The sequence below is a fragment of the Pongo abelii genome, chromosome 3 (assembly GCF_028885655.2).
Source record: "Pongo abelii isolate AG06213 chromosome 3, NHGRI_mPonAbe1-v2.0_pri, whole genome shotgun sequence".
NCBI classification, from domain to species: domain Eukaryota; kingdom Metazoa; phylum Chordata; class Mammalia; order Primates; family Hominidae; genus Pongo; species Pongo abelii.
The window spans coordinates 38,880,240-38,905,827 of NC_071988.2; the positions used below are offsets into that span (position 1 = coordinate 38,880,240).

Genomic DNA, 25,588 nt, shown 5'->3' on the forward strand with positions numbered 1-25,588 from the left:
GGGGAGACTGGGGCTGGTCCCGGCTGGGCGGGCCTGCCCCGCCCCTGGCCGAGCTGGGCAAATCCGCTTTGGCCAGCTCAGCGGCTCCGCCCTTACCGCGAGCGGCGTTGGGCGGGGCTGTGTGCGTGGCGTGTCCGTTGGACCAGGGGACTGGGGAGGGCTGCAGGTGTAGGCCCTTTGCTCGCCTACCCGGCGGTCGTAGGTCGAGGAGGGGTCAAGAATTGTTGTCTAGCAGCCCTCTCCCCGCCGCCCTGTCCTGGCCGAGGCAAAGGCCGCGTGCGCCCTGCGTCTGCCAGGCTTTAGGGCTGCGCGGACACTGTGGGTGGTGGGCCGAGGCGACCGGAAGGTCCTGGCCGCCTTTCCGGTCGCCTCAGCACCCTGGTGCTCCGCCCTCGGGTTTCGGCCTCCTGGATCTGCGGGTCGGTCCCGGCGGGCGGATTACTCCTCGCCCACAACCTCGAGGACCCGGCGGCAACCGCGCCTTCCGGGCCGGCAACACAGGGTTTAGTCAGATTCCTCCTGACCCACCGCTTCTGGGAAAGAGGCGCCTCCCGTCAGGAGGATGCTGAGTTCCTCATGACTGGACCAGTGAGTGTTCACTCACTGGTCCCTGGCGGGAGAGGCGGGACCCCCACGCCCTCCTGGCGCTCTTTGCAGAGATGTTCCTCAGGCCCAATCCGGGATTTGGGATGTCTGTGCATGCTGTGGAGCAGAGAGTTTGCAACATGTAAGTGCCGTGCGTGAGGAAGAGTAAAATTAACCTATGGAGCCTGCTCATTTTTAATGTGGAGGGCAGTTCTGTTCCTTTCTTTCGCCGCTTCGAGGTCATTTTAACACTCAAATCTAAGATGTAAGAAAAAAAGCCAGGCATAGTCATGGCCTTTTATTTCCCTCATTAAGGATTACATCAGGTCACATAAGCCATTTTGACATACATCGTGAAGAAAGTGATCAGTAATTTGTAAAGGCACATTAAAATACCATATAAATTACGGTTTTCTTGATAGGCTCATGATGGCGACTTTAAGAAAGTCGTTGAATGTGGATGAAACAGTTTGCTGTGGGTTGTAGCACGTGTGGCAGGGTATGTAGGCTTGTTTGTTTGTTTTTGTTTTGAGACGGAGTCTCCCTCTTGTCGCCCAGGCTGGAGTGCAGTGGTGCGATCTCGGTTCACCGCAACCTCCTCCTCCTGGATTCAAGTGATTCTCCTGCCTCAGCCTCCCGAGTAGCTGGGATTACAGGCGCCTGCAACCATGCCCGGCTAATTTTTATATTTTTAATAGAGACCGGGTTTTTCCGTGTTGACCAGGTTGGTCTCAAACTCCTGACCTCAGGTGATTCGCCCGCCTCAGCCTCCCAAAGTGCTGGGATTACAGGTGTGAGCCACTGTGCCTGGCCAGTATATGTAGGCTTTCTGCATTCTATGCAGTTCAGTTCATTCATCCAACAAATATTTAATGCCTGTTGTGTGTCAGACGTTATCCTAAAGATTGAAGATGCAAAAGGGATTAAGACTCAATTCCTTTGGCCGGGCGCAGTGGTTTACGCCTGTAATCCCGGCACTTTGGGAGGCCATAGCGGGCGGATCACCTGAGATCAGGAGTTCCAGACCAGCCTGGCCAACATGGTGAAACCCTGTCTCCACTAAAAATACAAAAAGTTAGCCGGGTGAGGCGGTGGACACCTGTAATCCCAGCTACTCAGGAGGCTAAGGCATGAGAATTGCTTGAACTCGGGGGCCGGAGGTTGCAGTGAGCCGAGATCGCACCACTGCCCTGCAGCCTGGGGAACAGAAGGAGACTCTGTCTCAAAAAAATAACCAAACAAAAAAGACTCAATTCCTTTTTGCAAAGCTCACAGGTTGGGTAGAAGAGATATGTAAACAAGTAATTGCAGTAGATATGACAAGTACATCTTTTTGGGCATCTTTTTGAACTTGGGACATACATAGATTTAAGTTACCTAATACAATTTGCTTTGTAATAAAAACCACTTATCTATGATTAGTCCCTTCATTTTGAATTCAACATTTTTCTATTTAGTATTCACCTCACATTCTTTTTTAGTATTTTGGTAGAATCAGACTCTTCAAAACGGTTAATAGGATTTCAGAAATTAAGTCAATTATCAGTGCTAGCTAGAATGGACCTTTGGATTTAGGACAGCGGTTCTCCAAATGTGAGCTGGGGACTGTAGACAATCTCCGAGGTTCTTTCTGGGATCCATGAGGTCAAAACGTTTTCATGTGTTACTTGCTTTTTTCTCTCTTGTTCTCTCGCAAGTGTACCATGAAGTTTTGTGGAGACTATAATGTGCTATCAAAGCAGATAGAATTAAGCTGTTTTTTAAGTCAGATATTAGAGATTTACAAAAATGTAAAACAATGCCAATCTTATTTTTTGTTTTTAAAATATAGTAATTTTTCATTAAAATATGCTATTTATGTTAACATGTAATGGGCTTATTGTCAATTTTAAGGAATTAATCTTTTATATATAATTTATCAGTTTTCATTTCTAATATGGTAAATACCAATAGTTACAATCCACATGAAAAAAACTTATTTGACTCTTCAATTTTTAAACATGCCAAAGGGTCTTGATAATACAAACTTTGAAAACTGCCAAGGTAGGCTAGTTATTTTCAAATTATGTTTAATGGAGCCCTAAATCCTCTGGTAGTGTGTCAGAAATCTGTGAGGATAGAGAATCAGTAGGAGGTTAAAGACAAGGCTCTGGGTCCCCACATCTCCCCATCTTCTCTAATGGCAGTTCAACTTTTCTGTGTTTATCTGGTTTTTTGTTTCTTTGTTTGTTTTTCTTGAGACGGAGTCTCGCTCTGTCACCCAGGCTGGAATGCAATGGTGCTCACTGCAACCTCCACCTCCCAGGTTCAAAAGATTCTCCTGCCTAGACCTCCCGAATAGCTGGGACTACAGGTGCACACCACCACATCATGCTAATTTTTGTGTTTTTAGTAGAGATGGGGTTTTGCCATGTTGGCCAGGCTGGTCTCAAACTCCTGACTTCAGGTGATCCACCTGCCTCGGCCTCCCAAAGTGTTGGGATTACAGGCATGAGCCACCATGCCTGGCCTGTTTATCTGCTTTTTATATCAATTAGGTAGAGACTCTCAAACTTCAATTCTTGACTACTGTGCACCTGCAGGCTCAACACCAAGTGGAAGCTGCCAAGGCTTGGGGCTTCCACCCTCTGAAGCAACAGCCCAAGCTATGCCTCAGCCCCTTTTAGTTACAGCTGGAGCAGCTGGGACACAAGGCACCAAGTCCCTAGACTGCACACAGCAGAGGAACTCTGGGCCCAGCCCACAAAACCATTTTTTCTTCCTAAACCTCCAGGCCTGTGATGGGAGGAGCTGCCATGAAGATCTCTGACATGCCCATTTTTGCCATTGTCTTGGTGATTAATATTCGGATCCTCCTTACTTATGCAAATTTCTACAGCCAGCTTGAATTTCTCCTCAGAAAATGAGATTTTCTTTTCTGTCATGTTGTCAGGCTGCAAATTTTCCAAACTTTTCCCTTAAAAACTGAATGCCTTTAACGGCACCCAAGTCACCTCTTGAATGCTTTGCTGCTTAGAAATTTCTTCTGTCAGATACCCTAAATCATCTCTCTCAAGTTCAAAGTTTCACAAATCTCTAGGGCAGGGGCAAAGTGCCGCCAGTCTCCTTGCTAAAACGTAACAAAAGTCACCTTTGCTCCAGTTCCCAACAAGTTCCTCATCTCCATCTGAGATCACCTGATTGGATTTAATAGTCCATATAATTATCAGCATTTTTGTCAAAGCCATTCAACAAGCCTCTAGGGAGTTCTAAACTTTCCTGCGTTTTCCTATCTTCTTCTGAGCCCTCCAAACTGTTCCAACATCTGGCTGTTAACCCAGTTCCAAGGTTGCTTCCATATTTTTGGATATCTTTTTAGCAGTGCCTCACTCTACTGGTACCAATTTACTGTGTTAGTTCTTTTTCATGCTGCTGATAAAGACATACCCAAGACTAGGAAATTTACAAAAGAAAGATGTTTATTGGACTTATAGTTCCACATGGCTGGGGAAGCCTCACAATCATGGTGGAAGGTGAAAGGCGTGTCTCACATGGTGGCCGACAAGAGAAGAGAGAACTTGTGCAGGGAAACTCTCGTTTTTAAAACCATCAGATCTCATGAGACTTATTCACTATCACAAGAACAGCACAGGAAAGACCTGCCCCCATGATTCACTTATCCACTGGGTCCCTCTCACAACATGTAGGAATTATGGGACCTACAAGATGAGATTTGGGTGAGGACACAGAGCCAGTCATAGTAAGGCATTGTTTGGGTAAAATGTAAGCCTTTCTTTCTTTTTTTTTTTTTTTTTACAGGGTCTCACTTTGTCACCCAGGCTGGAATGCATTGGCACGAACACATCTCACTGCAGCCTCAACCTCCCAGGCTGAAATGACCCTCCAACTCAGCTTTCAGAGTAGCTGTGATATGGTTTGGCTGTGTCCCCACCCACATCTCATCTTGAAACCCAGTGGGAGGTAATTGAAACATGGGGGCAAGTCTTTCCTGTGCTGTTCTTGTGATAGTGAATAAGTCTAATGAGATCTGATGGTTTTAAAAAGAGTTCTGGCTGGGCATGGTGGTGGGCACCTGTAATCTGAACTACTAGGGAGGCTGAGGCAGAGTGAATTGCTTGAACCTGGGAGAAGGAGGTTGCAGTAAGCTGAGATTGCACCACTGCACTCCAGCCTGGGCAACAGAGTGAGACTCTGTCTCCAAAAAAAAAAAAAAAAGGAGTTCCTCTGCACAAGCTCTCTCTCTTTGCCTGCTGCCATCCATGTAAGATGTGACTTGCTCTTCCTTGCCCTCACTATGATTGTGAGTCTTTCCCCAGCCACATGGAACGGTAAGTCCAAATAAACCTCTTTCTTTTGTAAATTGCCCAGTCTTGGGTATGTCTATCAGCAGCATGGAAATGCTAATACAGTAAATTGGTACCAGTAGAGTGGGGTGTTGCTTAAAAGATACCTGAAAATGTGAAAGTGACTTTGGAACTGGGTAGCAGGCAAACATTGGAACAGTTTGGAGGGCTCAGAAGAAGACAGGAAAATGTGGGAAAGTTTGGAACTTCCTAGAGACTTGTTGAATGGCATTGACAAAAATGCTGATAGTGATATGAACAATAAGATCCAGTCTGAGGTGGTCTCAGATGGAGATGAGGAACTTGTTGGGAACTGGAGCAAAGGTGACTCTTGTTATGTTTTAGCAAAGAGACTGGTGGCATTTTGCCCCTGCCCTAGAGATCTGTGGGACTTTGAACTTGAGGGAGATGATTTAGGGTATCTGGTGGAAGACATTTCTTTTTTTTTGAGACGGAGTCTTGCACTGTCACCCGGGGTGGAGTGCAATGGTGCGATCTCAGCTCACTGGGTCCAAGCAATTCTCCTGCCTCAGCCTCCTGAGTAGCTGGGATTACAGGTGTCTGCAACCATGCCCTTCTAATTTTTTGTATTTTTAGTAGAGACGGTTTCACTATGTTGGCAGCGGAAGACATTTCTAAGCAGCAAAGCATTCAAGAGGTGACTTGGGTGTTGTTAAAGGCATTCTGTTTTGACCGGGTGTGGTGGCGCACACCTATAATGCCAGCACTTTGGGAGGCCGAGGAGGGTGGATCAAGAGGTCAGGAGTTCGAGACCATCCTGGCCAATATGGTGAAACCCTGTCTCTACTAGAAATACAAAAATTAGCTGGGCATGGTGGTGCATGCCTGTAGTCCCAGCTTCTCGGGAGGCTGAGGCAGGAGAATCGCCTGGACCCGGGAGGTGGAGGTTCCAATGAGCCGAGATCATGCCACTGCCTCCAGCCTGGGCAAACGACTGAGACTCTGTCTCAAAAAAGAAAAAAGGCATTCAGTTTTATAAGGGAAGCAGAGCATAAAAGTTTGGGAAATTTGCAGCCTGACAATGCGATAGAAAAGAAAATCCCATTTTCTGAGAGGAAATTCAAGCTGGCTGCAAAAATTTGCATAAGTCCCAAGGAGCCGAATGTTAATACCCAAGACAGTGGGGAAAATATCTCCCAGACATGTCAGAGGTCTTCATGGCAGCCCCTCCCATCACAGGTCCAGAGGCCTAGGAGGAAAAAGTGGTTTTGTGGGCAGTGCCCAGGGTCCCCATGCTGTGTGCAGCCTAGAGACTTGGTGCCCTGCCTCTCAGCTGCTCCAGTGGTGACTGAAAGGGGCCAACATAGAGCTCAGGCTGTTGCTTCAGGGGGTAGAAGCCCCAAACCTTGGCAGCTTCCATGTGGTGTTGAGCCTGCAAGTACATAGAAGTCAAGAATTGGGGTTTGGGAACCTCCGTCTAGATTTCAGAAGATATATGGAAATGCCTGGATGTCCAGGCAGAAGTTTGCTGTAGGGGTGGGGCCTTCATGGAGAACCTCTGTTAGAGCAGTGCAGAAGGGAAATGTGGGGTTGGAGCCCCCACACAGAGTCCCCACTGGGGCACTGCCTGATGGAGCTGTGAGAAGAGGACCACCGTCCTCCAGACCCCAGAATGGTAGATCACCGACAGCTTGCACCGTGTGCCCGAAAAGCTGCAGACACTCAATGCCAGCCTATGAAAGCAGCCTGGAGGGAGGCTTTTCCTGCAAAGCCACAGGAGTGGAGCTGCCCAAGACCATGGGATGTGAGACATGGAGTCAAAGGCGACCATTTTGAAGCTTTAAGATTTGACTGTCCTGCTGGATTTTAGACTTGGCATGGGTCCTGTAGCCCCTTTGTTTTGGCCAGTTTCTCCTATTTGGAATGGCTGTATTTACCGAATGCATATACCACCATTGTATCTAGGAGGTAAATAACTTGCTTTTGATTTTACAGGCTCGTAGGCAGAAGGGATTTTCCTTGTCTCAGATGAGACTTTGGACTGTGGACTTTTGAGTTAATGCTGAAATGAGTTAAGACTTCGGAGGACTATTGGGAAGCCATGATTGGTTTTGAAATGTGAAGACATGAGATTTGGGAGGGGCCAGGGGCGGAATGATATGGTTTGGCTCTGTGTTCCCACCCAAGTCTTATCTTGTAGCTCCCATAACCCATGTGTCATGGGAGGGACCTGGTAATTGAATCATGTGGGCTGGACGCGGTTGCTCATGCCTGTAATCCCAGCACTTTGGGAGGCCAAGGGGGAGATCACTTGCGATCAGGAGTTTGAGACCAGCCTGGCCAACTGGTGAAACCCCATCTATACTAAAAATACAAAAATTAGTCAGGCATGGTGGTGGGCACCTGTAATTCCAGCTACTTGGGAGGCTGAGGCCCGAGAATCACTTGAACCTGGAGGCAGAGGTTGCAGTGAGCTGTGATCGCACCACTGCACTCCAGCCTGGGCCTCAAAGTGAAACTTAGTCTTAAAAAAAAAAAAAAAAAGAAAAAAGAATAATGGGGGTGGGTCTTTCCCATGCTGTTCTCATGATAGAGGATAAGTCTTACAAGATCTGATGGTTTTAAAAATGAGAGTTACTTCTCTCTTCTCTTGTCTGCCACCACGTGAGACAGGCCTTTCACCTTCCACCATGATTGTGAGGCCTCCCCAGCCACGTGGAACTGTAAGTCCAATAAACCTCTTTCTTTTTTTTTTTTTTTTTTTGAGACGGAGTCTCACTCTGTTGCCCAGGCTGGAGTGCAGTGGCGCGATCTCAGCTCACTGCAAGCTCCGCCTCCCAGGTTCACGCCATTCTCCTGCCTCAGCCTCCCGCATAGCGGGCATTGTCACAGGCGCCTGACACCACACCCAGCTAATTTTTTTGTATTTTCAGTAGAGACGGGGTTTCACCGTGTTAGCCAGGATGGTCTTGATCTCCTGACCTTGTGATCTGCCCGCCTCGGCCTCCCAAAGTGTTGGGATTACCGGCGTGAGCCACTGCACCCGGCAATAAACCTCTTTCTTTTGTAAATTGCCCAGGTATGTCTTTATCAGCAGCATGAAAGATGGACTCATACAATGATCCATTACCCAGGGTAAAATTCTCCTGAGTGCCAAACAAAGAGATAAACTACGTTTGGGTTTTGGGTAAGTCCCTTATAATGATGAATCAAGAATCCTCAAATCTGTCTTGCCACCCATTTAATACATATTTTTGTTAAGGCTGAAGTTTAGAGTTAGAATCAGGACATTTTGGCCTATTGAGATGTTCTGAATTCCAACAGAAGATGCCATGTAAATCAGTGAATTTGATTCTTTTAAAAGCAACTTACAAAATTTACAAGATTTATTCAATAAAGCAGTTCAGCTTTGGTATATCAAACCTTATAATGAACCATTTTTCCCACTTCATCTTATGCAGTGTTTAATATTTTCTATTTTTGTCAAGGATATTAAACCTACACCTGGAAACATATTAAATGCCAACTTAAAATGTGAGAAGCTTTGGCAGAACTCAGACCCATTCTCCCAAATTTCCAGGCTGTTTAATCACACTGATTCAGACACTCTGGATAGCAGCTGGGATTGTAGTTATCTTTATGCTTTGAGCTCTCTAGTTTTGTCTGCAAGTCTTATAAAATATCCCCTCCTCATCCTCCTCTAGCTGGAACACTAACCCAATGGATGTTGTGGTGAACTTTCTTTGACCATGCAGAGAAGTGCAGCATTGGGTGGACCATGCACAACCAGTTTCAGAAGCACTGCTCTAGGGGTTGGGGGAGCAACAATATAAAGAGTGTAGGTTCTGAATACCTGAAGCATACATTTTAGCTCTAGACTGCTTATATTGTTGTTACGTGAAAGAGAACTTTTAATCTGGTTTAAACCACTGGATCTCTTTATTCCAGCAAGTGAATCTATATCCAACTAATATTTACTCCCAGTCTGCTCTTTCTCACCCCTCTTTCCCTTACTGTCTCAATTTATATCATTAGTTGCTCAGCCGGCAAACCAGATGTCACTTCATAGCCAGGCCATCATTGTGACGTATTGGCTGTACCTCCAAAATATATCCCAGATCTGATCTCTTCTTATAATTTGTACTGCCACAACCTTAGTCAAAGCCACTAACATCTCTTATCCGAACTCCAATGGTTTACTAGTTTTCTGCCTCTCTTCTTGACACAATTCGTCTTTCTACATAGCAGCCAGAGTAAGATAAAATCATAAATCAGATCATATTACCTCTACCCCTGGCTATCTTTTATACTCAGAATAAAATCCAAAAATCTTCATTTGGCTTCCAAGATCCTACAAGATAGAGACCTTACTTCTCATCTTGTACCCATCATTTGATCTTCAGTCTCTTGAAAATGCCAAGTCTATTTCCATTTCAGGGCCTTTGTGCTTGTTACTATTGTTTTTTTTTTTCTCTTGGAAAACTGCCCAGATCTTTGCTTAGCTGAATTATTCAGATCCCAACTCAAATATCATCTCTTTAGAAAATTCTTTCAGATCCAGGTGTGGTGGTGCACACCTGTAATCTCAGCTACTCAAGTGGCTGAGGCTGATGGATTTCTTGAGCCCAGAAGTCTGAGGCCAGCCTGGGCAATATAGCAAGATCCTGTCAAAAAGAAAAAGTTATCTCACCATGATTATATTTTAATTTCCCTTCAGCAATTAGAAGTCCCTGAAATTAATTTACCTTATTTGTTGGCATTTGTTGGCATTGTGCAAGTAATGCTTGCACCCGGGAGGCAGAGGTTGCAGTGAGCTGGGATCACACCACTGCACTCTAGCTTGGGCAATAGGGCGAGACTCAGTCTCAAAATAAATAAATAAATACATAAAATAATTTTGGAGACAGAGTCTTGCTCTGTTGCCCAGGCTGGAGTGAAGTGGCGGGATCTCGGCTTACTGCAACCTCTGCCTCCTGGGTTCAAGTGATTCTCCTGCCTCAGCCTCCCGAGTAGCTGGGATTACAGGCATGAGCCACCACGCCTGGCTAAATTTTGTATTTTTAGTAGAGACGGGGTTTTGCCATGTTGGTCAGGCTGGTCTCAAACTCCTGACCTCTGATCTGTCCACCTCGGCCTTCCAGAGTGCTGGGATTACAGGCGTGAGACACCATGGGCCCACAAAGCTATTTTACTTAGCATTTTTTTTCCCGAGGCTAAATTGGGAACTACTGACAATACTATTGACAATACTAAATATATTTTTAAATTATTTTACTTATTTTTGAGACAGGGTCTCACTGTGTCACCCATGCTGTAGTGCAGTGAACCATCACCGCTCACTGCAGCCTCAACCTTCCTGAACTCAGGTGATCCTCCCACCTCAGCCTCCTGAGTAGCTGGGACTACAAGCATGCACCACCATGCCTGGCTAATTTTTAAAATTTTTTGTAGAGACGGATTTTCGCCAGGTTGCCCAGGCTGGTCTCAAACTTCTGGGTTCAAGTGATGCAATTGCCTCAGCCTCCTAAAGTGCTAGGATTACAGGCATAAGCCACTGTGCCCAGCCCTTTTTTTTTTTTTTTTCTTTTTTTGAGACAGTCTTGCTCTGTTGCCCAATCTAGAGTGCAGTGGTGCAATCTCAGCTCACTGCAACCTCTGTCTCCCAGGTTCAAGCGATTATCATGTCTCAGCCTCCCTAGTAGCTGGGATTACAAGCGTGCACCACACACGGCTAATTTTTGTATTTTTTGTAGAGGCAGGGTTTTATTATGTTGGCCAAGCTGGTCTTGAACTCCTGGCCTCAAGTGATCCGCTCACCCTGGCCTCCCAAAGTGCTGAGATTACAGGTGTGAGCCACCATGCCCACCAACCTATTTTTTATTTTAAAAAATTGACAGCATACTAAATGTTTGTAGTGCAAATGATGAAATTGCTACAATGAAAACAGAAGAAGTTGAGAATTAGATGAAGAGTTGATTAAGGGAACTATGAGTCACTGTGTTAGAGCATGTATATTATGAAAATTATAGCAGAAGTGATAAAGGGTGACAATTGTTAGCTATCTTCAATCAAAAGCTCTATGAGCATCTTTCTTTTTTTAAATTTTATGAATTTTTTTTACAGAGACAGGGTCTCACTATATTGCCCAGGTTGGTCTCGAACTCCTGGGCTCAAGGGATCCTCTTGCCTTGGCCTCACAAAGTGCCTGGATTACAGGCATGAGCCACAGTGCTTGGTCCTCTTTGAATATCTTTAATGCTTTTAGAGATTAGCATCAGAGAATTATTAATACTAGAGGGCACAAGGAATTAGCCATTGCCAGTGGACACCTACATAGGTGTGACTATGTGACTCAGTTTTAAAAATACTGTGACACAACGAAAAAATTACTTGGATGTTATGGAGGACGAAAATTGTTAAGTCCTATCCATTCTTTAATGGAGAAACTAAAATTTACAATATTACTTTATTTAGCCCAAGATTTTCTTAAGCTTTGTATTTTCTAATTCAGCTTTGGCTTGCAGAATCATGCTTGAAGTTTGAGACTGCCAGCTTTCAACAGGCAGTTACTAGTTAAACTCTTTGGAAAGATGAGAAGATGTTGACATAAGTGTAATGTGAGACAAAGCAAAGAAAATGTAATTTTTAAGAAAACGTTGCCGGGTGTGATAGTGGCTCATGTCGCTGTTGGTTGCTACGGGAGTGAACAAAGGGGGACGAATGCAGAAATGAAGACAAAGACACAAAGAGTATTTTTGGAAGAAGGGGTCAGGGGGCTCCTTGCTTCTAGTGAGCAAGGGCCCTGAGCTTCTACAGCCCTTCGTATTTATTAGGTAGAAAGAGCAGGGAGGGAGAGGTAATGGTTCGTCAGCTGCTTGATTTATCACAGGTACACATAATTGCTTTCTTTGTACAACAGGCTTCAGATGTTCCTATAGATAATCAGAAGGAACACTGTGCTTGGGGCGTGACTGCCCTCAGCACCCCTTCTGGCGGCAGACACAGTTGTTAGTTTTCCAACATCCTGCTTTCATGAGAACAGTTTTTTATTTGCTCACATAGCCTCCAGTGGTATACTGAGTTGGTCACGACCTTCATTCTTTCGGCCTGTAACATCTCCCCCTTTTTGTTTTTGCATTAATTGAATAAAGGTAATTGCAGGTTGTGCAGCTCTCAATTGCCGTTTGGTGGTCCAGCTGATTTTGCAGACTGTTAACAAAAAACAGAAATATAATAACATTAATCCCATAGTTACAAAAAAGACATTGAGGTGCTATTTGAAGTAGGTCCCAGGGTTAAGGCTCTCTAAACCTTGCTGGAATTCTGCCCAAGCTTTTAAAGAGGGCTGAAACGCTTGAGTCTGCTTATTCAAGTTAAGGATTTTACTTTGTAAATCATTAATATCAAAAGTAACATTGAATGTGAAAGCTCCCTGTAAATGGGCTTTTACAAGGCTCCATGGATATTCACTTTGGTTATATACCAAATTGGTCACACAAATATGAGTATGATTAAAATGACAACGCATTGCTGCTGCAACTGCAAACTTTGTACTTGTTCTCCTAGCCACAGAACAGTAGTCTTTAACATTGCCACCTCTGTTTGTATTTTGGTGTTAATTTTATTTTGAAGCATCCATGCCTGGTCGACTGTGCATGTCCAGTTTTCCACATATTGAGCTGTTTGAATGGAGCTGTGCATTGCTACTGAGGACACCACAACAGAGGTTATTAATGTAACTAAGGAGACTATAACAAAAATTATCATGCCTAAGGCTCTATGAGCACGATGAGTAAGCAGAGTAAAAAGGAGTTTCATAAGATGTAAAGTGGGGGTGGCTGCCCAAGGCTCAGATAAATTTACAGGAATTCATAATCCAGGAATGTGACCTAGAATTATTAGGGTGGATATGTCATGTGTTTGTATTGTGCTATGATTGAGGCAATGATACAGTTGACAGGAATCACAAGTCAATTGGGCATCATCTACCTGGAGGTGGTTTTTTTTTGCTGCTAAGAAAATATAAGGATTAAAAACACAAATTGTAAATTGAGTGGTAATATTTTCTACAAGGGTAACATTAAAACTGTGTTTAGCACAGTTACTATTATTGGATAGTGTCCTGATCCAAATGCTGCCATTCATAAGTGGGAGTGCTGCTTTCCATATTGACACCTGAATTGGACTTCTCTTTCCTTGATAATGCCATTGAGGCAAAGGTGAGCTAAAGCTTGTGCTGTGTCAAGCAATTTGGGCAGCAGATTGAGATTGAATTGCAATGTGATGTAGTGAGGAGATGTTAAAGTTTTGCCACCAGTGCCAGCAAAGTTAATGCCATGAGGTCTGATGCTCATGTCTCCCAACCAGATGACCACGGGGACCCCAGTAAATAATGTCTCCCATTAGCATGGACTGTTGTCTAGCTAGGGAGCCAAGACACCGGGTCCAAGGAGGGGGGTTAGAATTATCAAAGGGAATCCATTCTGTATAATTAATACAATTTGGGTGATGGGGCCGGAAGTGATTAGTAACTACACCAGTAATATTAATAGAACTAAGGCCCAATAGGTACATATATTTTCCATGGTAACTCAACCATGCCTGGGATTGAATTGCAAGGCAACTGCAGTTGAGCAGTGTATCCTGGGTGATGCATAAAGGAAGGCCCTCCAATGGAGTGGTATAATTGATACCATTGTTCTGAGAGTCTAATTGCTCTGTGTCAGGGGGAGTTAAGGGTCCCGGTGCCCATGCTCCTTGATCATGATATATCTCAGGAGGAGTGTCACTCCAGAGTACCAGTCGTACTACCGGGGGGTTAGGAACATATGCCCAATATGTTTTTGCCTCTGCACAGGGAAAACATAGCACACAGGATATTATAGCTAGCATGGCCATAAACATGGAGTCAGGGGTTTTTGCCTGACCCTGAAGCTCCAGCAGTTTCTCATCTTCTTGTGTGGTTTTCTTGATCTGTAAAACACAAGCATACCCTCATCCCCATGTCAGTAAATCTACCAGGCCTTTCCATTGTCCTCCTTCCAGGGATTTCCATACTTTTGGGTAAACTTTCCTTTTTCCCTCTAACATTTGCCAGTGTCGTTCTACTGGAGTCTTATTATCTGTACCAGGAGTTAAAAATTTAAAGTAAATAATGCTAAATGTGGTATTGTTTGAGGTGGTAACTGGTCTCCTATACCCCCTTTTTGTTTTTTCAACATATGTTGTAACGTTTGATGTGCCTGCTCTATAATTCCTTGTCCTCGAGGGTTATGAGGAATTCTTGTTTTGTGACTAACTGCCTATAACTGTGAACAATTTTGAAAAGCATGACTAACATAAGCAGGTCCATTGTCAGTTTTTAATTGTTTAGGGACCCCCATATCGGCAAATAACAGACAATGTCATTGGATGTGGCCAGCTGTTTCACCTGTTTGACATGTAGCATGCAGCATATTAGAATAAGTGTCTATAGTCATATGAACATAGCTAAGTTTGTCAAAGGCTGCTATATGTGTAACATCCATTTGCCAGATTTCATTTGGAGCTAAGCCTCGTGGGTTACATCCTTCTACAGGTGTAACACCAGGGACATGCTGACAAGTGGGGCAGGCTTGCACAATAGCTCAAAGCCTGGCTTTGAGGCAGATGAAACATACAAGTAAGGGCAGAGGTGTTTTGATGGCAGTAATGCATGAGAGGCTTCAGCTTCCTGAAACACAGAACCAATCAATTTATCTGCTCTATCATTACCTAGAGGTAGTGGTCCAGGAAGTTGTGTGTCAGAGCGAATATGAGAAATTTGAAAAGGAGCAGCATGAGAGCGAACAGCTCGCTGAAGTCTTAGAAACAAGTTAAACAGCTCTGGTTCTAGGGTGCTTTTAATAGTGGCAGTCTCAATGCGACTGGCTACATTTACAACATAGGCTAAATCACAGACAATAGGAGAGGAAGCAGTGAGCTGTAAAACCTGAATAACTGCCATTAATTCTGAGCATTGAGCTGAAACACCAGGGGTTTTTATTGTTTGAGTATGCTTAGGTCCATAAATAGATGCTCAGACTTTGGAAGAGCCGTCAGTGAAATAAGTCTGGCCACCTGGAATAGGCTTGTGATGAGTAATCACAGGGAGGATAAAAGGGTAAACTTTATAAAATTGCAAAACTTTGTCTGATGGATAATGATTATCTATTATTCCTTTGCTTCAGCCAACATCATAGAGCAATGAAGCTCAGTTCCCACATCCTGACAAGCTTTGAGAAAATTTCCTAAGCTTTTTGTACATCTCACAGATGCCAGTGCATGTTTACAATCCGTGTTTGCAGTCTCAAAAACTAGTTAAGGTTAGCATTTCTGTAGCCATGGCAAGAGAAATCTGACACTTCACTGCCTACGGTAATCTTGCAAGAAAATGTGCATAGGGCTCCTGTGACCCTTGCCTGATATGTAAAAAAGATTGTACTGGAACCCTTTCCTCTGGAATTGTGGCCCAGGTGCGTTTAACAGCCAAGGCACACTGCTTATAAGCAGCGTCTGGGAGTGCTATTTGATGTTCTAGGTCTGAATAGGGGCCACTGCCTAACAGCATCCTCTGTAATGTCTCTGTGTCCAGCAGCACGATTCTGTCTAGCCTGGTCTGCACACAGTTCTTGCCAATTTAAATTCCATATCAGGTATGCACTAGCAGACAAACAAGTGCAAGCCAAATGCTTTACATCAAAGGGTGGAAGGCGCATAGCGCCAAATAGATTCTAGCAATCCTAAAGTAAATGGGCTTTGTACTCCATTATTAACTACACTAGCTTTTAATTCCTTCAGCAACTTAAATTCTAGTGGGGTGTGTTCATGAATAAACTGCTGTGGATTATGTGGATCAGGCCTTACGGAAATAGGAACAGCTCAAGGTCCTAAGGGTTCTCCAGCTATAGCAGCAGAGTGTAAAGTTCTTTGTATTGGGGTCTCTATTTCTGCTACTGAAGGAGGTGGTTCAGATGTTTCTGCTACTAGAGGGGGTGACACAGGCCAATTTTCATCCTCCTGCTCCTGTTTATTATTTTTAATTGGCGCTGTTGGGAGAACAGAAACATTCTTTCAAATTTTTAGACTCTGAACATGACTCCTGCTGTCTAGCAGAATAAGAAATGAATAATGGCAGGAGAATAGTATGAACTAAACTCCAAATATAAAAAAGAAAATAGCCAAATTCTTCCCCCATGTTACCCTGATTCAGAAAATTCCTGTTCCCAGTACCTCTTTAGGGCACTGACCTTCTATCAGCTGTCAGCAGACTCATCCCAGGGTTTCTCATTCTCATTCTTCTTGTCAGTGTCACTTTCTCTGCTCCAGCAGACCTTCACTCACGTCCCTATCCTGGGTGCCACTTGTCGCTGTCGGTTGTTATGGGAGTGAACGAAGGGGGACGAATGCAGAAATGAAGACAGACAAAAAGTATTTTTGGAAGAAAGGGTCAGCGGGCTCCTTCTAGTGAGCAAGGGCCCTGAGCTTCTACAGCCCTTCGTATTTATTAGGTAGAAAGAGCAGGGAGGGAGAGGTAACGGTTGGTCAGCTGCTTGATTTATCACAGTATACATAATTGCTTTCTTTGTACAACAGGCTTCAGATGTTCCTATAGATAATCAGAAGGAACACTGCGCTTGGGGCGTGACTGCCCTCAGCAACCCTTCTGGCGGCAGACACAGTTGTTAGTTTTCCAACATCCTGCTTTCATAAGAACAGTTTTCTATTTGCTCATATAGCCTCCAGTGGTATACTGAGTTGGTCACGACCCTTTCTTTTGGCCTGTAACAGGCTCATGCCTGTAATGCCAGCACTTTTGGAGGCCGAAGCAAGAGGATCGCTTGAGCTCAGGAGTTGGAGACCAGCCTGGGCAACACGGTGAAACCCCATCTCTGCAAAAATTAGCCTGGTGTGGTGGGGGGCGCCTGTAGTCTCAGCTGCTTGTGGGGCCGAGGCGGGAGAATAGCTTGAGCTCCAGAGGTCGAAGCTGCAGTGAGCCATAATGGTGCTGCTGCATTCCAGCCTGGGTGACAAAGTGAGACTATCTCAAAAAAAAAGGCTGTTAGATAAAAATGAAGACAAACAACTTTTGCAAGGATATAAATCTTAACCCATTTATTGGAGGTATAGGCTCTGGTGTCAGATTTCCATCTGTCCTGTATTTTGTAACCACAGAATTGTCCTGGCTGGATTAATTGTAAGGAAGCCCCTTTAAACACATCTAGACTTCCAAAGTTTGTTTACATACTAATTAGTTGTCATGAAAAGCTGCATTCAACCTAGGGTCTGAGATGCCTTTTGTATATAAAAAGTGCTTCTCCTTTTGACACTGACTGAATTACATACATAACAGATTCATTTATTTAAAAACAATTTAAGAGGCATTTTCTATAATGCTGAACCTGCTGTGTGGTATTTATGTTTAATTCTGGTCAAATTTTCAAAACTAATAAACACTGCAATTCAAAACCATTAATCATCAAGCATAGACCAAGTATCTGAGGTTATGAGCACATATTTAAGAGGTTAGACTCTGGCATTCCAGACATTGCAAATAATACTTTTCTTATTTCTAAATTTCCTAGAAATAAGTGGAGATTTGTATAAGGAAATAACACTCTTTAAAACATTTATTTTTGACTCAGGATCTGGCTCTGTTGCCCTAGCTAGAGTGCAGTGGTGCCATCACAGCTCACACAATAGCCTGGAACTACTGGGCTCAAGCCATCCTCCCATCTCAGCCTCCCAAGTAGCTGGGACTATAGATGCAGGCCATCACGTCCCGCTAAGTTTTATTTTATTTTTGTAGAGATAGAGTCTATGTTGCTTAAGCTGGTCCTGAACTCCTGGCGTCAAGTGATCCTCCCACCTCCCAATAAAACATGTACTGATGGCCAGGCACGTGGCTCACGCCTGTAATCCCAGCACTTTGGGAGGCTGAGGTGGGCAGATCACGAGGTCAAGAGATCAAGACCATTCTGGCCAACATGGTGAAACCCTGTCTCTACTAAAAATACAAATATTAGCCAGGTGTGGTGGCACGCGCTGGTAGTCTCAGCTACTCTGGGGGCTGAGGCAGGATAATTGCTTGAACCCCAGAGGCGGAGGTTGCAGTGAGCCGAGATCGTGCCACTGCACTCCAGCCTGGCGACAGAGCAAGACTCTGTCTCAAAAAAAACCAAAAAACCAAAACAAAAACCATGTATTGATATGAAAGTTGTTTTATCCTGGCAGGGCACAGTGGCTCACACCTGTAATTCCAGCACTTTGGGAGGCCAAGGCAGGTGGATCATGAGGTCAGGAGTTCAAGACCAGCCTGGCCAAGATGGTGAAGACCCGTCTCTACTAAAAATACAAAAATTAGCCGGGCGCAGTGGCAGGTGCCTGTAATCCCAGCTACTCGGGAGGCTGAGGCAGGAGAATCGTTTGAACCTGGGAGGGTAGAGGTTGCAATGAGCCGAGATTGTGCCACTGTACCCCAGCCTGGGTGACAAAGTGATACTATGTCTCAAAAAAAAAAAAAAAAAGAAAGTTGCTTTATCTTTAAAACTATATATATTGTTTTCACCCCTACATAATCCTTGCCTCCCAGACATCTCCCCACTAACTTCAGTAGACATCTTAATTTGGCATCTGATGGTTTGAAATAGTTTCTGTAATCAAATCCTGAATAAAATCCATTTTAAAGCCTATAGAAAGTTAAGAAACAAGTATAAAAATCTGTTGAAATGTTTATTGAACGAACATAATACATTCATCTGAGAAGAGATATGCACACTAAAGTCCCCTACAAGCAACTAATGGGAAAAGATCACGCAAGTAACTCCAATTTTTAAAAATATGGTCATGAAAGACAATCATAGTTTGTGTTTATGGAGCATCTTTTGGTGGGGGGGGAACCCCCAACAACTCTACAAATTGAGATCCAGAACTGAGAAAGTCATCAGGTGAAATGCCAAGACCAAAAAACTTATTTTATTTGAATTCCATTTTCTGAGAAGAAAACTAGTATTGCAGCAGAGTCATTTAATGAAAACTTACAGTTTCACTGAGGATTCAGATATCCGTTGACATGTATATGACAATCTTTAGATTGAATCATAAAAAGTTTACTGTCTCCAAGAAATTGTTACTTCACAAATTTAACTATTTTAAATAACACTTAAGTTATTACATACACACTGACATCAAAATCATGCCAGAGCAGTGTTACTATTTTTACATGTATATGAGTATTCATGATCTTTAATGTCTGGACACATTCTAGGTCACAGAACAGAAGCAAATTTTCACTTTTGTGTGTTTTTGGTACAGCGACATGTCTAGTTCCTTTTGAGCTAGATATGTCTGCTTAAATAATTAACACTATTGGATATTAGTCCCTCAAAGCAAATGTCTATTTTACCTGGTATTCTAGGAAGAGAGAGAGAAAGAAAATAACCAAAGAAATGTGACTGCAATCTAATTTCCAAGAGAGAAACTCTACTTCTGAATACTGGCCCCATACTGCATATTTTATAAATACTTTTCTCACAACTTTTCTTAAAACTTAAGTTCTCTCTTAGGAATGTCTTTAGTTAGGTCTTACAAAGAAACTGTTTAATACACGAGGTTAACATCTACTAAGCAAAAGATGCTTGCTTCTCTTCCCACAAAAGCCAAACAGAAAACAAAGTGTTACTAACGTTTTCTATTTATTCATTAATAAAAAGTGCATAGTACAAGCCCTTTATCCCAATCCAAGTACTCAGAAAAAGATTAACAACAGACCCTGGATGGCACAGACATAATTTGTTTGGCATGATTTAAACATATAAAAACAGTAATTAACATTTAGCATATCAGACGACCACTTTTGCTTTTAACAAAGTAATCGTCACACGTGGTAACAAATACCTATGATTTTTCATTTAGAAATATTATAAGAAGACTAAATTTACTATTGCAACAACAAGAATTTAACCCATTAAACTATAAACTGTCTTCATTTTTCTTTCTTCAGATTACTGTTTTGTGTCTTAAACTGAGTTGGTCAAATTTGAGCACATAATTCATGTAGAGTGACAGACTTTCATTTAGAGTGATAGACTTCCAAGGTTCCTTTGAAAATTTAAGATACCGGTAATTCCATAAACACTCCCACACCACATACCACAAAAACACTAGAAGTAACCATAGAATAGCTGTATTCAATAATTATTTTGGAAAATCCACATTGTGAAATATGACTTGCTGACCATGGGACAGTGCTTGGATAGATAACATGAAAAAAATGAAAAACATCTTTTGGTGTTTTTTTTTGAGGCAGAGTTTCACTCTTGTTACCCAGGCTGGAGTGCAATGGCGTGATCTTGGCTCACTGCAACCTCCACCTCCCAGGTTCAAGTGATTCTCCTGCCTCAGCTTCCCAAGTAGCTGGGATTACAGGCATGCGCCACCACACCCGGCTACTTTTGTATTTTTAGTGGAGATGGAGTTTCTCCATGTTGGCCAGGCTGGTCTCGAACTCCTGACCTCAGGTGATCTGGCTCCCTTGGTCTCCCAAAGTGATGGGATTACAGGCATGAGCCACCATGCCCAGCCTGAAAAAAATCTTTTACTAGAAACAGTTCCAATGTTAACCTTTCCCACATGGAAAGCAAAAAAAAAAAAAAAAAAAAGAAACAAAACAACCTCCCACTATTATTGTGCATAAAAAAACATTAAATGACTCTAAAACAAAATAAACTTTTTTTTTTTGGTAGAGACAGGGTCTTGCTATGTTGCCCAGGCTAGTCTCAAACTCCTGGGCTCAAGCAGTTCTTGCCTCAGCCTCCCAAATTGCTGGGATTATAGGCATAAGCCACCATGACTAGCCTAAAACAAAATAAATTCTTAATGGCATTTGTGGAATGTGTTTAAGAGCCAAAACTGTGAAAATGTAAGCTTTATCTTTCTTTTTTCCTAGATTATTTTAAAAGGATTGTAGCCACAATTCAGATGAATGTTTACAAGCCAGATAATGATTTAAGAGTGTGCTCAATAAAAAGGCCATAGGTAGAAGCTTTAAGAATTAAATAGAATAATATAAATTACTAGGTCAACAAGAATATTTCATGTATAGTACACTGTCTAAGGAATGCAGAGAAATTTTACAAGAAACCCAAGACTAAATACTTCATTAAGAACACTGGTTACTAAGTAAATAGATGGTTCATGTAGGCAAAAGCTAATATATGTAGATGTAATGTCAACTAAGTGCATGTGACAGAAATGAAGAACTAGGAATAAGAATCCAGATTTTCCGGCCAGGCACGGTGGCTCACGTCTGTAATCCTAGCAGTTTGGGAGGTGATAGTGGGTGGATCACCTGAGGTTAGGAGTTTGAGACCAGCCTTGGCCTACATGGCGAAACCCCGTCTCTACTAAAGATACAAAAATTAGCTGGGCGTGGTGGTGGGCACTTATAATCCCAGCTACTCAGGAGGCTGAGGAAGGAGAATCGCTCGAACCCGGGAGTGGATGTTGCAGTGAGCCAAGATCGCGCCACTTCACTCCAGCTTGGGCAAAAGAGCAAAACTCCATCTCAAAACAACAACCAAGAAGAATCCAGATTTTTAGGTGTCTAATACTAGACATTCTGTATCCAAGTTTCAGCCACTTCATCCAATAAAGCCTTCTAAAGCCTCTTTTTTTTTTTTGAGACAGGGTCTCACTCTGTCACTCAAGCTGGAGTGCAGTGGCGTGATCTTGGCTTACTGCAACCTCTGTCTCCCAGGCTCAAGCGATTCTCCTGCCTCAGCCTCCCAAGTAGCTAAGACTACAGGCCGTGTCACCAAACCCGGCTAATTTTTGTATTTTTTGTAGACACAGGGTTTCACCATCTTGGCCAGGCTGGTCTCAAACTCCTGACCTCAAGGGATCCACCTGCCCCAGCCTCCCAAAGTGCTGGGATTACAGGCATGAGTCACTGTGCCCAGCTCCCAAAGCCAATTTTCAATTATTTGTGAGCAATAGATTCAGTGACTACATCAATATCTCTTGCCAGGGATTGGCCTTCTAGCAGCTCAGAGAACAGATTGTTAGGATATATGGGCAAGCCTTCTAAGTTCAAGAGGCAAGAGCAGAAAATGGAATGCTATAGGAATTTAGCTCCATCTTAAGCCATTCTGGCCCTTTCTGCTCTACTTTACCAGCTACAGAGTTAGGAAGGCTTCCAGTAGGCCACAGCAAGAGGAAAAACCTTTATTCTGGGGGGCTCATTTATCCAGGATTTAACTTACCTGTGTTATGTTACCCATCTATTAACACAAGTAATTTAGAGTTGGTTATATTATTTCAAGAAATCGAGCACAAAACCAGGATGTACAAGGAGGAATTCAAACAATCAATACTGGATTATATAACGAAAAGATGCCCTTACAATGTTTATGATCTAGAATGTAATCATAATAAAGGGGGAAAAACACCTTATGAGTATCACAATTGTATCAGAGACTATTAAACAGTACAATGATACAGAGAATTTATTCAATTCATACAAGTAATTTACCAGATCTAAACAATGAATAGACTGACCTAAGGGGAAAAAAAATCCTTACATTGATAGCAAAATATCTTCTAGCCCCCATAAATAATCTGCAATCATTTGCTAGGAAAAAAACTTCATAACCACATGGGTCATGCAGACATTTTTATTTATTTATTTATTTATTTTGAGACAGAGTCTCACTCTGTTGCCCTGACTGGAGTGCAGTGGCATGATCTCAGCTTACTGCAACCTCCGTCTCCCAGGTTCAAGCGATTTCCTGCCTCAGCCTCCCTAGTAGCTGGGATTATAGGCACACACCACCATGCCTGGCTAATTTTTGCATTTTTAGTAGAGACGAGGTTTCACCATGTTGATCAGGCTGGTCTCGAACTCCTGACCTCAGGTGATTTGCCTGCCTTGGCCTCCCAAAGTGCTGGGATTACAGGCGTGAGCCACCGTGCCCAGCCCATGCAGACATTTTTAAGTGCTACTGGTATTCACTTTATTTCAAACTGAGCAAAACAATACAACCTTTTACTTTTTTATACATTTGAAAATTTCTCTCATATTAACATTCCTTCCTATCCCAATCCATCCCATCACCAAACAGGAATGAGATAAGGAGTGAAAAAAAGATGTTTGTTTCTCATTTTCCTTCTTTTCCCTTGAAGTAAACCAGTAATTTATTAAAATTTTTTATAGGTCAGAGGATAACAAAAGACTCAATGTAGAAAATAAGTAAATAGGCATTCAAATGTCAGTAACCTAACAGGCCCTAATACAGCTTTAAGATTTTCTTTTCTTTTTTGTTTTTTTGAGAGGGAGTCTCGCTCTGTCGCTTAGGCTGGAGTGCAGTGGTGCGATCTTGGTTCACTGCAACCTCCACCTCCCGGGTTCAAGCAATTCTCCTGCTTTGGCCTCCTGAGTAGCTGGGATTACAGGCACATGCACCAACCCTGGCTAATTTTTCTGTATTTTTAGTAGAGACAGGGTTTCACCATGTTGGCCAGGCTGGTCTCGAACTCCTGACCTCAAGTGATCTGCCCACCTCGGCCTCCCAAAGTGCTGGGATTACAGGTGTGAGCCACCGCACCGGCCTAAGATTTTCATTTTAACAGGGAAGTGTTAGAACAGAAAAGAAGCTTCCCAAGAGGCACTCATTTTAAAAATAAATTATAGCTTAAATTACTATGTGGATTGTACCAGCAAAGGTAGAAAGAATTAATGTTTTCCTCCTTTCATGAACCTTGTAAGGCTAGTGTTGAGTGGCTTACAAATGTCATATAATGGACTGTAAATCATCTGCCATATTGATCAATCATGTTTATTTAAGGTTTTCTTAACATTAGAGATTTTTAATGGGAGTATAAAATTAGTAAACAACCATTTCATTTTTTTCTCTCTTCCTATCCTAGCCACATAAGCCAAATTAATCCATGACACAGATTTCAGCTGTAATTTGCAAAACAATCCAAGAGCTACCACAGTCCCCAAAACTACAGAAAACTGCCATCCACAAATAAACTACCAAGGTAAATGTAAATACAGCGTGGTTCTAATTTTCTTTCACACAATCCCAGACAACCCCAAATAACTTTATAAATACCTTATGAAAAAAAGCAATTTAAAAACCTATCAAATCTATTTAAAATATATAAATGCAGACCTCTCAAATTTCCTTCAATCAGGCCAGAAATTATCACAAAAATTATAATCACAGTTACAAACAGAATGAGTGGAATGTTTGTAAGTTTAGGACAACCAAAAAAGCCCCATGTAACTTTTTAAAAATATAATCATTCACTCAAATATACTGTAAATAGGAATGGCAGTAACACAGGAAGCAAAAATAAACTTGCAAGTGAAATTTCTAGAAGCTCATGAAAACAATACCATCCCATATTGCGGATACAAAAGGAAAAACAGTTCTAATGGGGTTAAGAGTACTCTGGTCATCTTCGTTCGTTTGGTCGTGCAAGGTGTTAACTATTTTCACTTCCCATATCACAAAGTTAGTCCACAGGAGGAGCTGGTGGATCTTGTCCCTGGCATTAGAAAGAAATAAATTATTTAATTGAGTTTTTAAAAATTCAAAAAAATTAAAATTTATTACTTTTAAAAAAAATTGACTTATTAAATCCCAGTGCAACCAATCTAACACATAGAGAAAGAACTGAGCAGCAATGCCCCAGACCATCCCATCCCAAATATATGTTTATTTGGACTTTTCCTATGTTTTTACATGAGGGAACACTAGATTAAATAACACTGTGATTTTCCACCATTTGTCTCATTTTTCCCTGTAAAATGGAAGAGAGAGGGAATTTGTACAACAGTGATGTTATCACTCCTGCCAGCCCCAGGAGTGATCTTCAAACCTATGAAAGTATCTTCATCCCTCTTGCTAAAGTCGACTGGCTAAGTAAAGTACTGTATATTTAAAATGAAGCTAGGGACTTTTGTTTCTCAATACTGAATGTCTACGAGGAAGCATGTGGCTGCAGTGGCTTCTAGTAGTCATCCTATGATCCTAAGGGGAGCCCATCTTGGAATGAAGTTGATAATATGAGGAAAGAAACTGGGTCTTTGATGACACTGTTAAAACTTTCTTAACACTGACCCTACCTCTGAATTTTTTTGATGTGTAAATCAATGAAGCCACTTGTTTTAAACCGCTTGGAATTGACTTTTGTTAACTTGCAATAGAAAGCAAGTGAACTGTAAAGGAAAGATCAGGGTTTTTAAGATTTTCAAGATTTTATTTATTTACCCTGAAATGATACATGATGCCTGAGTTGGGGGTGATCAATATTTCTACTTGGAATTAGTCTCAACACATCTTCTTACTTATTCCTAAGATGGTGGAACTACTATTCCTAGAAACACTGGCCTACAATGAATTAAGGTCCAGGAGAGGGTAATCTTGCATTTCTGTCATGTTAATAGTTGTTTTTTTTTTTTTTTTCCTTGAGATGGAGTCTCACTCTGTAGCCCGGGCTGGAGTACAGTGGTGCGATCTCGGCTCACTGCAACCTCCACCTCCCGGATTCAAGTGATTCGCCTGCCTCAGCCTCCCGAGTAGCTGGGATTACAAGCATATGCCACCACACCTGGTTAATTTTTTTGTATTTTTAGTAGAGACAGGGTTTCACCATGTTGGTCAAGCTGGTCT

The 25,588-nt window shown here is 42.6% G+C and overlaps 1 protein-coding gene and 1 long non-coding RNA gene across 7 annotated transcripts in view; one reads left to right on the forward strand and one right to left on the reverse strand.

Annotated features, from left to right (window-relative positions):
- The first annotated feature begins 102 nt into the window (after window positions 1–102).
- LOC112133088 (uncharacterized) overlaps window positions 103–25,588 on the forward strand; it is a 91,360-nt gene continuing 65,874 nt past the window's right edge. The window contains exons 1-2 of one of the 4 annotated variants that reach the window (XR_010139850.1): window positions 103–727; window positions 4,384–8,311. This is a non-coding gene — a long non-coding RNA (uncharacterized LOC112133088). Of the gene's footprint in view, window positions 728–4,383; window positions 8,312–25,588 lie in introns of those variants that run through there. The other 3 variants (XR_008524153.2, XR_008524152.2, XR_008524154.2) reach the window with 3 other exon arrangements.
- Window positions 22,894–25,588, reverse strand: part of SMIM14 (small integral membrane protein 14) — an 87,665-nt gene continuing 84,970 nt past the window's right edge. For 2 of the 3 annotated variants that reach the window (XM_054553176.2, XM_024245485.3), the window contains exon 5: window positions 22,894–24,461. In XM_054553176.2, coding sequence (XP_054409151.1) covers window positions 24,429–24,461 — 33 coding nt within the window. In that variant the 3' untranslated portion in view covers window positions 22,894–24,428. 3 annotated transcript variants of the gene reach the window in all.